General features: G+C 46.6%; 2 protein-coding genes across 4 annotated transcripts; both read right to left on the bottom strand.

Moving 5' to 3' along the window:
- Positions 1 to 457: 457 nt before the first annotated feature.
- On the bottom strand, positions 458 to 2315 carry LOC136538588 (pentatricopeptide repeat-containing protein At2g42920, chloroplastic-like). 2 transcript variants are annotated; one of them, XM_066530539.1, is made up of 2 exons: positions 1865 to 2314; positions 458 to 1639 (listed from the first exon to the last, which is right to left on the bottom strand). In XM_066530539.1, exons 1-2 carry the CDS (start codon positions 2228 to 2230, stop codon positions 659 to 661), a joined length of 1347 nt encoding a protein of 448 aa, XP_066386636.1. In that variant the 5' UTR covers positions 2231 to 2314; the 3' UTR covers positions 458 to 658. The 2 variants fall into 2 exon arrangements, with proteins under 2 accessions (XP_066386636.1, XP_066386635.1); XM_066530538.1 differs by having other exon boundaries at positions 458 to 2315.
- A 1525-nt stretch (positions 2316 to 3840) lies between these two features.
- On the bottom strand, positions 3841 to 7859 carry LOC136538587 (guanine nucleotide-binding protein subunit gamma 1). 2 transcript variants are annotated; one of them, XM_066530536.1, is made up of 4 exons: positions 7580 to 7859; positions 4528 to 4604; positions 4390 to 4434; positions 3841 to 4289 (listed from the first exon to the last, which is right to left on the bottom strand). In XM_066530536.1, the coding sequence occupies exons 1-4, from the start codon at positions 7688 to 7690 to the stop codon at positions 4205 to 4207; spliced, it is 318 nt and encodes a 105-aa protein (XP_066386633.1). In that variant the 5' UTR covers positions 7691 to 7859; the 3' UTR covers positions 3841 to 4204. The 2 variants fall into 2 exon arrangements, with proteins under 2 accessions (XP_066386633.1, XP_066386634.1); XM_066530537.1 differs by having other exon boundaries at positions 4552 to 4604.
- Positions 7860 to 14445: the final 6586 nt, after the last annotated feature.

Raw genomic sequence — 14445 nt, 5'->3', positions numbered from 1 at the left:
GCAAGAATCATGCCGTTTCTGTGGTGCACATCGTCTCAGGAGCTGTGCTAATATCTGGGTGTAGTAGGATTCCAGCTAGCAGGACCTAACCAATGGAGCCCATTGCCATTTGTTTGCTAATGGATGGATTTGGTCAAGCTTGTGCTGGGACAAGGATCTGCTGCTCTAGAAAGGAAGGCGAGGCCCTCTAGGGCGAATGTGGCTGGATCCAGTTCTTTGTTTCTTGCAAAATCCTATGTTGTTTTGTTCGAAGTTAGGACTTGCACCCTGGGCCGACATCCTGCATGAGCGGGCCCTGAATTTCAGTTAAACGAAGACAAAAGATCAAGTGAAGACAGCACCTCATCACCTGATGTCCTGATGACACACATTTCATACAACTACTCTCATTCAGATACTACTTGGTTCTACAAGGTGATCAATTTCAGACCTTTATATGTTGTATGTTATAAGCAGTTCAGTTATGTGTCTTATAGGTTGTACTCTGTACAAATACGCTTGTACAATCTATGCCTTCGGGCATTCGAGGCCTTTACCACTCATGCATATCGCGTTTGTTCTGTACAGGTACAAGTGTAGCTTGTCAATTTTCCAATGCTTGCTAACGATGTACTCCGTATGATGTATCGTGGATTACTACACTACACTGCTGGCTATGCTAGCTCACAAACTCGTGCACGACGCCGTTCACCTCGATCATGCTACACCCGGGAACCTTGCCGACGCCGGCCTCCCTCATCCGGCCCCTCACGCCGGCGCCGCGGCCGGGGTCCCCGCCACGTGCCAGCACGCTGGCCGCGAGCACGTACGCACCGCTGTCGCGCGGGTCGCACCGCACGGCCTCGCGCGCCGCGCGCGCACCCAGATCGGCGTCGCCGTGCAGCCGGCACCCGGAGAGCAGCGCGCCCCAGACGGCCGCGTCCGGCGCCATCGGCATCGACCGGATCGCGTCCTCGGCCTCCCGGAGCCGCCCGGCGCGGGCGAGGGCGTCCACAAGGCAGCCGTAGTGCTCGATCCCGGGCTCCACGCTGTGTTCAGTGGCCATGGACGCGAACGCGGCCCGAGCCTCGTCGGGCATGCCGGCGTGGCCGTAGGCCGTCAGGACCGCGATGAAGGTGACGTTGTCGGGGCTCAGCCCGTAGGATCTCAGCTCGGAGAACAAGGCGATCGCTTCTCGCCACTGCCCGTGCACCGCCAGCCCCTGCATCATGGAGTTCCATGACGATAGCTTGGCCGACCCTTGCGACCTTGCGGCGTCGAACACCTGGCGGGCATCGTCTACGGAGCCGCACTTGCAGTACATGTCCACCAAGGCGGTGACGACGAGCGCGTTCATGGCGACGCCGTGGCGGTCTATGTACGCGTGCACCCACGCGCCCTGGTCCAGCGCGCCGAGGCTGGCGCAGCAGCCCAGCACGCTGACGAGCACGTTGGCGTTCGGCTCCACGCCGCCAGCCTGCATCGCCGAGAACAGCGCCAGGGCCTCGCCGCACCTCGCGGCGCGCGCGTACGCGCTCACCATGGCGCTCCACGTCGCGACGGTCCGCTCCGGCATGCCGTCGAACACGGCGCGCGCCTCGCCGACGCGGCCGGCCCTCGCGAGCGCCACGATCGCGCTGTTGCACGCCACCGCGTCGAACTCTGGGCACTGCCCGAACAGCGCCAGCGCCTCGTCCGCGCGCCCGCACGACGCGTACATGGCGATCGTGGAGTTGCGCACGTACGCGTCTCCGGCGAGCCCGAGCTTGAGCGTCATCCCGTGGAGCGCCGCGCCGTCGCCGGCGCGCCCCAGGCGCGAGTACGCCGCGAGGAGAGACGGGAAAGTGCGCCGCTCGGGCCGCGTGGGCGAGCCGAGCATGTCGACGAACAGCGCCACGGCGGCGTCCGGCCGGGCCCCGTCGGACAGCGCCCTGATCACGGTGTTCCACATGAAGGAGTTGGGCCTCGGGTGGTGCCTCACGAGGCGCTCCGCGTAGGATACGTCGCGCCCGGGGCCCGCGCAGAATGCGACGGCGCGGCTGGCGGCGATGGGGTCCTCGGCGAGGCCGGACTTGACGAGCGCCGCGTGGAGCTGGCGCAGGTGCGCCATGGAGGCGCATCGCATGTGGAGGAGCGTGAGGGCAGGGTCGGAGGCGATGAAGGCGGAAATGGAGGCGGAGGAGGGGAGGAGAGGAGGACGACCGGTGGTTGAGGTGGGCGGTGGGCAACCGTTCAGTGGTGCCATTGCCATCCTCTTCTCCACCTCGCTCTCGCTTAGCTCGTGTGGTTTTGGGGTTTCTGCGCTACGTGTTTTAGGATAAGGTGCCTTTACTTGGGCTGTACTTCCTAGTCAATAAGCCCAATGGTTCCAACGACTCTTTACTCTATTTATTTGGGCTGTGCTTATTTAGTTATCGAAAAAGTCCACATTACCTCTCTTAACTTTTGTGAAAATCTGTTTTTCCTCTCTGAACTCTAAAACCGGATTAACCACCTCCCTGAACTTTTAAAACCGTTCATTTTACATCCCTGATCGGTTATAAGCGGTTTTCAAAGACGATTTTGTCTTTTCTTTTTTATTTATTTCGGCTGAATATTTGAAAAAACATAGTAAATCACAGAAAAATCATAAAATAGAAAATTCAATTTTGTTGGACTTCACATGAGTAGATCTCCACAGTGAACATATAATATGGTATGTCTTAGTATAAATTTTTTGTTGCAGCTTTATATCTATGCTTTTCTGTAATGAATTCATAACTGTATTTTCTATGGTCCAATCGTGGTGAATTTTTTATGGTGGGCTCATTATTGTATACTTGAACTGTAGTAAAAATTTCATACTTTACATAATTAAATGAGTATAAATTTTTTAATACAGTTCAAGCATATAATAATTAGCCCACCATAAAAAATTCACCACGATTGAACCATAGAAAATACAGTTATGAATTAATTATAAAAAAACATAGATCTAAAGCTACAATAAAAAACTTATACTAAGACATACCATATATATGTTCAATGTGTAGATCTACTCATGTGGAGTCCAACAAAATTAGATTTTTCATTTTATGATTTCTCTATGATTTACTATGATTTTTCAAAGATTTAGCCAAAATAAATAAATAAAAAGAAAAGACAAAACCACATTAAAAAACCACTTATAACCTGTCAGGGAGCTAAAACGAACGGTTTTAAAAGTTCAGGGAGGTGGTTTATCCGGTTTTAGAGTTCAGGGAGGAAAAACAGACTTTCGTAAAAGTTGAGGGAGGTAATGTGGATTTTTTTTCTTTGGTTATTTGGTCTATTCTTCTAGGCCTAGTCAATCAAGACCACGTGTTTTGCTCAAAAAAAATCAAGACCATGTGTGGATTGGGATGGAATTTACTCCCTCTGTTCAGTTTTTTTTTATGAAAACGGGAGGGGTTTTAGCCCCTACTGCAATTAATTAAGATTTATGTAAGTCAAACTAGCTTAAGTGTAATTAAGTTTATTTTGAATAGTATTAATTAATTTAATAAAATTTTCTCTAACTAGATTGACTATGAAAATGTATTTTTATAATCAATTTAATGATACTTATTTTGTATCCTAAAAGTTAGTACATATACCTTTAGTTAAACTTTATAAATTGTTAAACTCTTTTAAAAGTGAGAATTACGTTCTTTTTAGGACTCATTCCATCTCAACTAAGGGCTAACATAATTTGCTGTCAGACCTTCTTGGGTAAGTACGATATGGCCCCTATGCTTATAGGAAACCGTATGAACATCAGATGTCTGTCTACGTCAAACCATCGTAATTCAGACAAGACATACCCTCTTTGTCATAACAAAGAGTCAGCTGCCATCGCACTGATTATGTAAGTTCACACGGCATGGTAGAATAATTTGAAAATTAATAGTACAAGGATCACAGAAAAGTTAGGCATTTGGGTTGGGTAAAGACCAAACAAACTGATTGCCACAACAGAGTTGAGTTCAGTCTACAGAGAACATGTTAGGACAAAGCTCGTCACTTCTGCATTCCAGAGTTCTGTTCTCACTTCTCAGGTCATTCCTTGAGTCCTTCACACAATCACACCTTACACGGAGCTTTGAATGTCATTCAGAATCCTCGCCTCAAATGGATACTGGTTATGGTGCGGGGGACAAAAACGATATACACTTGAATCGTAGCAACAATTGCCTCGTGTTGTTTCTCTTAATATTATTGCCCAGGATCACAAAAACCAGCATTTGCATCTGCGCAGATCTTGTGGACCTTCAAACCACCTATCCCAGGACTGATTCACAGGTCCAGTAGATCTGCAACAATAGAGGGAACCAAAAAAAACAAAGAAGGCAATATTGTGAATATATCACTTAGATTCAAAGGCAACATAAGTAACTTTTTCGCTTCTCTTACACAGGAAGTAGAGGGTCAGCTTTCCTTTCCATTGCTGTTAGAAACCTGGCCACATAAACAACACAGTCAATCTCCAACAAGCACATACAAATTGCCTTCAGATCATAAGCACCGTAGCAAAATACTCGACTTAATCACATTTCTTCTGCAGGTGACACGTACTCTTGCAATGCAGATGATACCTTATCTGCTTTCTCAAGCTCTTCAAGTTCCTCCTGCATTCAATCACATTGGCCATATCAGTACTTAAAAACTGAGAACACCACTACTTTGGTAACAATGGAAGACTACAACATCTTAAATAGTAATTACATCTTTGCTGGTTGTGCATAGTTATATATTAAGAAAAGAAAAAACTTTGACAGGTCTGATGATAATAATGTCCAGAACGCAGAGGAAATGTAGTCTATAGCACTGATATGAGAAATTTATTATGTCGTGAATCAGTAATGTGTAGCTTTGCCTTGCCTATTTGCGTATATGTTCTGAAGCCAGGGCATATGCTGGACATTCAGAAACAAAAATGACAACTGAAAATGCTCTTTATATATACACAAAGATGCTACATCTACAAGACGGGCCATGTGGACAGTAAATCAGTAATCCAATCTCTACCTGAATGGAAATAATAACAGCCAAAAACAATGCTGACAAATCATCACAATTTGGCAAAAAAAAGGTGAAGCTTGAGGTAAGTTGTCTATATCATAATTAAGACTAGAGGAATCCCTACAAGGGATCCTGAAATAATCATGTTATATTTATACAGTAGCTTAGTTTTAAACACTGAACTTTGATATCTCAGCAATCATTTTAGATTATGCACATGAAAATTCAGTTCAGTAGAGTGAGATTCAGTATTCCACGTTCCTAACAGTTTAGATTATATCTTAGTGCCATGTAGACGAGATAGAACAAAGAAGACAAAATGTTTGATGCACAAGTCATATATGCCTAGTCATGAAGAATTATTTATTTCAACTAAAAAATATTAGAAGATATAAAGATAACAACATCCTGAATGAAAGTGTAGTATATCCCACCAAATTGAGAAATATAATATTATTTGATTTGGCAACTTCCGGCTTCTTCTGCTGTGCAAATAGCTGCCTCGCATATTTGACATTTGGAGAATGGGGGTGGGCAGTTAGAAACAAGGCTGTGGACTGTTAACAGGATGGCCCTTATTTATATATAAAATAACATGTATTCAAAGAAAAAATGATAAACAGATTAACGGCCTAGAAAACAAGCTGCATATTGCTATTAATATAATTGAATTTTTTTCAAAAAAGGTTAAACTACCATCCATATTGGCATTCAGAGAATTGTCCAGATGAACCTGAAATAATAGTAGCATGATCGTAGTAACTAGGTATTAAACTCTATTAGACCTTACTATTATTTATAGAAAGTACACAACTAACTCAGTTAAGTTGGGTCAAATATTATGAAGGTCAATATAACATTTATTTTCTGAAAGGTCTGATGATCTATTTGTCAGAGCAAGGCTGTTGATTAATAAAAAAAAAGAGGGTGCAGGAGTGATCATGCTGCAGTACTACATGCTTTGAAGGTACAGTACGTCCTTCACTTTGATGGCATCTGCTGCTATTTTTTCTGCTTCCTAGAAAGACTGCAGCTAGTAGATGTCAAGACAAGGATTTCACCAAATAAGAACTAGGATGCTATTAAAAGTTATCAAGACTCGAGAGTTTTACATGCTTTTAAACTTGCATGAATCCTTTGGCACCTTAGGCCCTGTTTGGTTTCCATAAGTCAGGTGACTTATTAAGTCAGGTGACTGAAAACCAGTGACTTATAAGTCATGCCTGTTTGGTTGTAGATGACTTATAAGCTCATGCCTGTTAAGTGAAAGGTGTGGGCCCCACGCAGAAAAGAGTGGCTTATAAGTTTTAAGCAGGGGTGAACCAGCTTATTTCTTATAAGCAGGGGTGACTTATAAGTTGGTGGTGTTTGGCAAAATCAGTGACTTATTTCACTTTTTAACTTATAAGTAGGTGACTTATTTGGAGCCAAACAGGCCCTTAACATTAATACTTCGGCAAAAAAAAAAAGCAATGCCAAACAAGCAAACACTCATGTGCAAGATATGCTCCTTGCCCAACGTACCAGCTTACGATAGGACAGTGCTGAGCTAGCATACCAGCTTTATGACAGCACATTGCTGAGCCAATATACCAGCTTGTCAGTTGTTATTAGCTATTTAGCTTCATGGCTCAAGCTTCAGAACGTCAAAGATAAATAGATAATGTATAAATGGTAGTAGGCTCTATGCCTTTAATAAAATCAGTTTTGCTGATCTTGCTGCTCAAGTATACTTATTAGAAAAGAAATCTTTTAACCAACACTGCTATGTGCTATCCCACAAATCAGTACTATATTAAAGTACAGTTACAGAGACTCCCACAGGTCCCCCCAGAAAGGGGCATCACCACGCCTCATCAGAGGTTTCAGTCTTCAGTACACTGTCCCCAATCATTTGATGCAGAAGAATCAGTTTCGGGTTTTCGACTACAGACCGCAATATATCCATAAAACTACATCTAGCCGGACAGAAAAAAAAAAAAGAGCTACGTGCTTGTCCCCATCAGGAAAAAAAGCCCCACACAATGGTACGGAAAATGAATCTTCGCAACAAGCAAATTGTTGCAGCAGGACAAGGCAGCAAACATAGAGCACATGGAGCATGCACATGCACATGGCTGCTTCTCCCTGCACCTCCATGAGGAAGGAACGCAGGAAAAACAACACGGGTCTTGGGAAACCATGGCAAGAAAGGATGTCCCTAACTTCCCATGGCAATTATTTCCTAATGGGTCGTAAGTGGGAGAATAGGAATCTCGGAAATTATGCCACGGATTGTTCTAGACTGGTCTGTATACTTTGACCATTGGGCTAAAAAGCAGCATGCTTCGCCGAATTCGGTGGGATGAATCGCCAACCGCTGCATTTCGGGAGATCACACCACCATTTTCAGTTTTTCTCGCTGGTAGTGCCGTGGTGGTAAGCACAGAAAGAAGTCCTCTGAAAAGGAGTTTTCCTTTTTGCGATGATTAAAGGACTTTCTGTTTGGAACACAGCACGGCCAGCATAGTACGCACGCTATGGATTTGACGAGACAGGAAGTGAGTTTACGAAGGAGTGGAGTGGAGGCAGGCGCACACACCTCGAGGAAGCGCGCCTCCTGCTCGAGCTTCTTGAGCTCGGCCTGGATCCGGTGGCGGCCCCGCAAGTCCGCCGAGTCCCCTCCGCCGCCACTGCCGCCGCCGACCTGCATCGCCGTCCGACGAGCGGGAGAGGGTTGGTGCGATCCGGTGAGGCGCAAACTAACTGGCACAGAGGAAGCGTGACTGCGTGAGTGGGTTGGGGAAGCGAGCAGACGGAGAGGAAGAAGACGAGGAACTGTCACGGAATGCGGGTGGCCACTGGCCAGATCAGAAAGGTTCTGCCTTTTTTTGGTTAATTAACGAGAGAGGTTTGGGACCTGACACTGGAGGGTTTATTCTAACAACTGTACTAGACCAAGTGACCAACTCCCACTCTGTGATCCTGTCCGTTTCTTCCTCCAATTCTTCTTTTCCAGTTTTCATTTTTTCAAAACGATATACTAATTAAAACGTTCTTCTATACTCTATTATACAACGACAATAACCCCACCAACAATAATAATAAAGAGCCAAAAAAATTCTATTTTTTGATGTGGCCTTCCTAACTACTCCTGAAATATAGTGCATTCTGGTATTTGGATTTTGTCCTCAAATATAATGCATTCGGAGAACAAGAAGATAATGTTTACTTAAATAAAAATACATGATTACTTTGTACAAGAAAAGTGACTCATGTACTTGCCATATTTTGTATAAGGAGACTAAGAGTTCACCTTTAATCATGTGAAATAGAATAAGATTTCAATACATTAGGAAGGTAAACGAGGGGTACATACATCTATTTCACTCTCCCTTATTTTGTCTTCGAATAGCCAAAATACACTGTATTTCAGGACAGAGAGAGTAACTCCATGAATGTAGAAACTATCTCTGTTTGTATCTATCCATAGCCCTCTTGCTTAGTTTGGATAGTTAGGAATCCTAATCCACCTCTTTGACTATTTGATATGGCTTCCCAGTAACATGAATAGGAATCCTAATCCAAATAGTGTTTTTAATTTCCGTGTCTATTTTAGAACTTGGGAAGAGATTGCTAGTAAGGCTCTACTATCGCACTATTTGTGCCAACATATATATAAGGTTTGTTGATCTCTTAGGTTTGATATTATATGACTTCCACCAGGTTACTGGCGGACACTCCGCCTAAGGTGGAGGACGCTCCGCGGCTTGCGGAATATTCCGGAGAACGTTCCGTCATGTTGGCACATAGGCGTTTCTGGACTCCAGAGTTCTCAACGGACGGTCCGCATTTAACTGTTGAACGCTCCGCTAGGTTTAGGTCGTGCTCGGCTTTTCTGTGTCTAGCTCTATAAATTGACGAATAGTCTGTGGGTTATGATGAACATTCCGGTAGGAGCTGGGTATTCTCGGGTACTTGGTAACTGGCCTCTATAAATTGGCGGACGCTCCGCTGAGACTCGCGGACACTCCGCTATTCCACTCGGGAAGGGTTTAGGTGCCTTGGTTGAGGAATTCAGTTAGGTGAAGGTGTTGGTGGATACTCCGCAGGGTGTGATGGATCCTCCGCCAGTAGGGCGACATAACCTATGTCCTTAGTTGTTGGTTTGGGATAAAACCTAATTTGGGGTTTGGGTTTTTCATGCATGTGCAAGGTAACTCTAGGATTTGGGTGTGCTCTTACTAGGCTTGGGATAACTTGGGTTTTGGACCTAAAGGATCAAGTGCAATTATGGTTTCATTCATCACCAAATCATGATAGAGATGAACAAATCTTGAGATTGGTCAAAGGAGAACTTAGCTCTGAGAGTAGTGACCATAGGGCCACTTATAGAACAGATAAGGGCTTGCACATCCTTGGATTCCAACTTGAAGAGATTAGAGTGATCATCTTTGGCATTCCTTTGTGATAGTGAGGAAATCATCACACTCCATATTTCATCCATGCATGAGAGATTCAGAGTTAGGGTTTGAGATAATTTCAAGAAAAACTTGAAAGGAGAGCTCATGAGCTAACCATGGCTAGGGTTGAGATGAAGATGCTCATATGCTTGAGGGAGGGTTGATCTTGTGGCCATGGCTCCACTTCATCTTCCACTTCTCCACTTCTCTCTCTAGTTCTTCCTTGCTTTCCTTTTCTTGAGAGAGAGGATGAGAAGGAAGGTGAGCTGAATCTATTGTAGTGTACTTCCATTTCGTGCATATGACAAAGTGGGGTCCACAAAGGAGTGGAGGACAACTCACTTCCCACTCACTGATGTTGTTCAGTTAGTTGGCGGATGGTCCATAGGCTCTGGCGGATGATCCGCTAGTTGTTAGACTTGTCTCGTTCTTTGGCTAGTCTCCTTAGATGTAAACATCATCCATGCCTCTGGGAAAGGTTAATGATATTGACATTGGTTGGTGAATCTTATATCTTACTTCCCGATCAAAGCACCGGGGATATCCATAGGAGCACAACTAACCATCTTCCAGTACTCACTTTAGAAAGTTTTCAATTGCAACGACCGTCGATCGTTACAATGATGCCGAGGAGCGGGACGGATCCGACAGCGTCGACGGTGAACAACACCAACATGATGAGGAGCGGGTCGAATTCGAAGCAGGTGAGGTAGCTGTGAAGCTGCGGCGGTGTGTTCGTGGTTGGTGACGGGGGGATATAGATGGGGACCGGCGGGGAACACGAGAATGGCGTCTAGGTACGATGGGCGAATGGCGGCGCCAGTCGTTCAGTGTGCGGCGGACGATGGCGGGGTCGGATCCAGAGTAAATGTGCGAAGGGGGAAGGGTGTCGAGGGTCAAGGGCCAGACAGCGGCGAGGAAGGGGGGTAGCACGGATGGTGCGGCCACGGCTCGTGCCGTGAGGAGGAAAGCGTCGGTGAGAGCGAGCGCAAACCCTTAGTGCCGAGATAGGGAAGGGAATGAGAGAGGGAGAGGAAATTAGGCATGGCATGGGGGCACTTGTAGGTCAACCGAACAGATGTAGTTGGGCTACTGAACGGCTAGGCTGATTAGCCCAAGCAGAAGCAGCCCAACCGGCTGGAACACAGCAGCCGAATGGAGTAATCATCTATATATAGAGAGCTTCCATTATGGGATTGTATTCAATACAACTCCCTCTTTATTAATTTCATGTGCATAGGATGTTTTGTAATAGCACCATTCCTGTGTATGTTCCAAAGAAACACATCCTTGCTGTTTGTAAGATCCGCCGGTGGCACTATTTTGGAAACCATATGGAGCCAAGCAAACAAATTAGGTTCTCCCAACCCTCTTCTAAAAGACACATTAAGTGGTGCAGATCATAGAACATTTGCCACCGTGTCATCCTTTTTCCTCACAATCCTATAAAAAGAGTTGGATATACGTTCTTAAGCATTTTATCGCCCAATCAAGAGTCCTCCCAAAATGCAATATGATTCCCATTTGGCAGTCAGAAAGAGCCATAGCCCATAAACCAAGAATTCAACCTTAACTTTCATGATCTCCGACAAAAAATGTGAGTCACCTGGCATAAATATTTTAAGTGAATAATTGCATGACTAGTGTGTGTGGCCAGTGTGCTTCACTGGTGAGGCCGTTCTACCAGGGTTATAATTTTGCTATCATCATGGCCGATTTACAAACCGTTTTTTGGAAAATGATTTTTTATGATAGGTTGAATCTAAATTCAAGATTTAAAATCCATTGACAAAGATGGTTGGATAAAAACAGAGCAACCGCGGTGGCTATTTCACTGATGCATGGATGAAGTCTTTGGGTCTCCCACTAGCTACCTACATCCCAGATGCTAGCTACCACAGTCCACATGTCATGGATGCCGCAGATGCGCACGGGGTTCGCGTGCGGATGGTCGTGTTCACTATTTAAGCAACCCTTGAGTCCACTCCAACAAGCAAATCCACCGCACACTCCAACAAGCAAATCCACAACACAGACCCTTTAGCGAAACCTGTGGTGGCGCTACGTACAATGAAGTGCAAGACCGGCCTAGTCGACCGCCCCCTCAATGAGGTGAAGAGGATGGTGGAGTACCGCGTGGCGCTGGTGAAGATCGACGGCACCGTGCTCAGTGTTGTCAAGGTGGTAGCCATTGCCGGCGAGGTTGCCCGGGTGCAGGTGGTACTGGATGAATCCACACGACCTAGCCTAGAGTGCTCTAGCATCTTCTTATTAGCGGACTATTAGCTAAGATCCAATTTAGATCCTCTAGTTAATAATTAGTAGTATTTAGTTTGTGAAAATAAGTTAATAACTTACGAACTTACTTAACTTAGTTGGTTATATTTTTGTGGTGGAACCGATCCACTCTGATTTAAATTCTTAATTTGGTTTGGATGTTTGTATTTTTCTAAATTGTTTTAAGATTTAACACGATGTGTTTTATAGCTAATAATTTTAGTTCGACTATTAGTTAGAGTGTTTTTATCTCTAATACTAATTTTAACAGCTATTTTTCTTGAATTGAGTTAGATATATCTATAAGATATCGACATAAAGGCCCATGTTTGGTAGAGTTCTAGCTCTAGGAAATCTAAAATTTTCTACAGCTGGTCATCTACTCTAGGAAATCCTAGATCTAGAGCTGTAGACTCCCTAGAAGACTAATTTGGAAAACCCGAGACCAGCTCACTACTCACTGTAACTCTCATACTAAATTATCCTACTAGCACTAAGGTACAAGTGGAGCTCTCTACTTCTTAGAGTGGCATTCATGTCTTGGAAGTGAGGGGGTATCCTCTATTTTTAGTAGTTGAAATGGGCCCATGGACCAAGCCGTTTGCACCCCATCTCTTAGATCAAACCGTCCTATCATCAAGGGTGGAGATCAACCAAATATGTGGTTGTTTACATGCTGATGAGAGGAAGGCGGTGGAGCTCTAGGGAGGAATCCAACGGTCAGGCGACCCATAGGGGTGTCGGCCGACCCTTGCCCTATAGGCCCTTCTTCTAGAGGAAAGCTTGGTCCACCTGTCATTTGTTGTTTTCCACTGGGTTTGGTCACTTGGTGTTGCATGAAGTCGCTTTGGCGGGCCCTTCAATCCTTGTGCATTGCATGTGAGCCATCCAGAGAAAACACAACTTCCATCCAAGGGTCAAAAATGGTTTGGAGTGTGTTTTATGGCTTTATTAGGATTTTAGGGTAGTGGGGCCCACCGGGTGGGTCAAGCGACCCCCTGGTGTTGGGCGACCCTAGAGTTTCCACTAGCCCCATGTAACAACCTAGGTTTTCCAATAACCCAAAAATCTAAACTTAACTTTTTTCTAACAAAACCCATACATGGTGAGTGTGCATACTAGGAAACCACCCATGTAGTTGCACAAGTAGAACCAAGTTAGTATGGTTGAGCATTTTGCATTTAATTCAACTTGTGAGTTGCTTCTTCATGATTTTATGGGATGTAATAAAATCAATCCAACATTTATAAATAAATTGTCTGTGTGAGTTGCCAACCCTTGGCTTGGACCCTAGGACCCTAGATGGCCTCTGGTAGACCCCACTAGGATGTATATATGTCGGCAACACATATATACATGCATAGGTGTAGTGTGAAAATAGAAATAGAAATAGAAAAGGAATTGGAAAAAGGAAGAAAAGGGAAAAGGGAAAAGAAGTCCAGCTGTAGAAGCCAGCCCAGCCCCACCGGCCCCATGTCGCCCGCGTAGGCCAGCTCCCGTGCGCTAGCGCCCTCGCCCCTGCTCGTGCCCACTGACCTACTTTGCCCGCGTGACCCAACACCGCGTCCGCGCCCGCGCCCGCGCCCGCGTGAGGCCAAGCCAGACTAGCCAACAACCCATGTCGCGCCCGCCCTCGTTGTGATGAGCCACGCCCACCTTCACCCACTGCTGCTGACTGGTGGACCCTGCCTGTCATCTCCTACCCCCCCTCTCTGCTTTAGGCAAAGTAGAGCAGAGTAGAGCACCACGCCCACCGCTCGCCACGCCAGCCGTCCGTGCCCCTGCCCCTCGCACGTACGCGTGCGGATGCACGCCATGTTGCCAATTCGCGCCACACCGCCTTCCCTAGCTTGCGCCACGACGAGGTGACATCGTCGCCATGGCCCACACCTCTACGCGCCCTGCCACCACCATACCCACGCCCTTGACCGGCCACCGCTCCAAATTGGAGGAGCCAACCTCCCCCGCACTCCCATCAAACCCTAGAACCCTAGCCGGGAGCTCCCGATCACCCTACACGTGTCCCCTCTACCTTCCCCAATGTCCACCGCCCGCCATGGGTGAGCTCGGGGTATAAAACCTCCTCTTCGGTGCCCTAGCCCCTCTCCCATCCATCCCGCCACCACTAGTGGTTTCACCAGCCACGTCGAGCCAGAGAAGGAGGAAGGGAGGGAGCAGTGCCGCCCGTCGAAGTGGATCGCCATCGCGGAGACGCTATTGGAGCCGAAGATGCCACCCGATCGGCTACGTCGGCATAGCTGCTCGGCACGGCACTGCACCGCCTCGTCATGGCTTCGCCTCACCACTGCACCACCACCCTAACTACACCACCACCATGGTGAGCCCCCATCGAACCCCTCTACTCACTGTCATCGTCACACATGGTCATTGAGCCATGAGCTTCCACCTGAGGAGCTCAAGGCAGCGCCTTGGGACTGTCGCACGCACATACGCACCCACACGTACACGCATGTGCCAAGGCATGGCCTTGCCAAACTCTTGGAGCTTGGGAATGCCAGTGTCCCCATTGCACACCCACACACGCTCGCCATGGACAGAGCACGGCCATGGCAAGAGCCGTTCTGGCCTCACCCCATCGGTAGAGATAGCGTGACCACCTCGGTGAACTTCGCCCCACCGAGAGACATGCCCTACGCTAGATGGTTGAAGGTAGAGGACCCCGGGGACTGCTGGCCATGCCCACCTGGCTGTGCTACCATGTCCCCAT

Source organism: Miscanthus floridulus, chromosome 2 (assembly GCF_019320115.1).
Source record: "Miscanthus floridulus cultivar M001 chromosome 2, ASM1932011v1, whole genome shotgun sequence".
In the NCBI taxonomy this organism is placed as follows: Eukaryota; Viridiplantae; Streptophyta; class Magnoliopsida; order Poales; family Poaceae; genus Miscanthus; species Miscanthus floridulus.
This window is presented reverse-complemented; position numbering and strand designations above follow the sequence as displayed.

Coding starts and splice junctions, on each gene's coding strand:
- LOC136538588 (XM_066530538.1), bottom strand. CDS start 2,230: ATGGCAATGGCACCACTGAACGGTTGCCCACCGCCCACCTCAACCACC.
- LOC136538587 (XM_066530536.1), bottom strand. CDS start 7,690: ATGCAGGTCGGCGGCGGCAGTGGCGGCGGAGGGGACTCGGCGGACTTG. Junction 4,605..7,579: donor AGGAGGCGCGCTTCCTCGAG/GTGTGTGCGCCT, acceptor GATTGAATGCAG/GAGGAACTTGAAGAGCTTGA. Junction 4,290..4,389: donor GCTGACCCTCTACTTCCTGT/GTAAGAGAAGCG, acceptor CTATTGTTGCAG/ATCTACTGGACCTGTGAATC.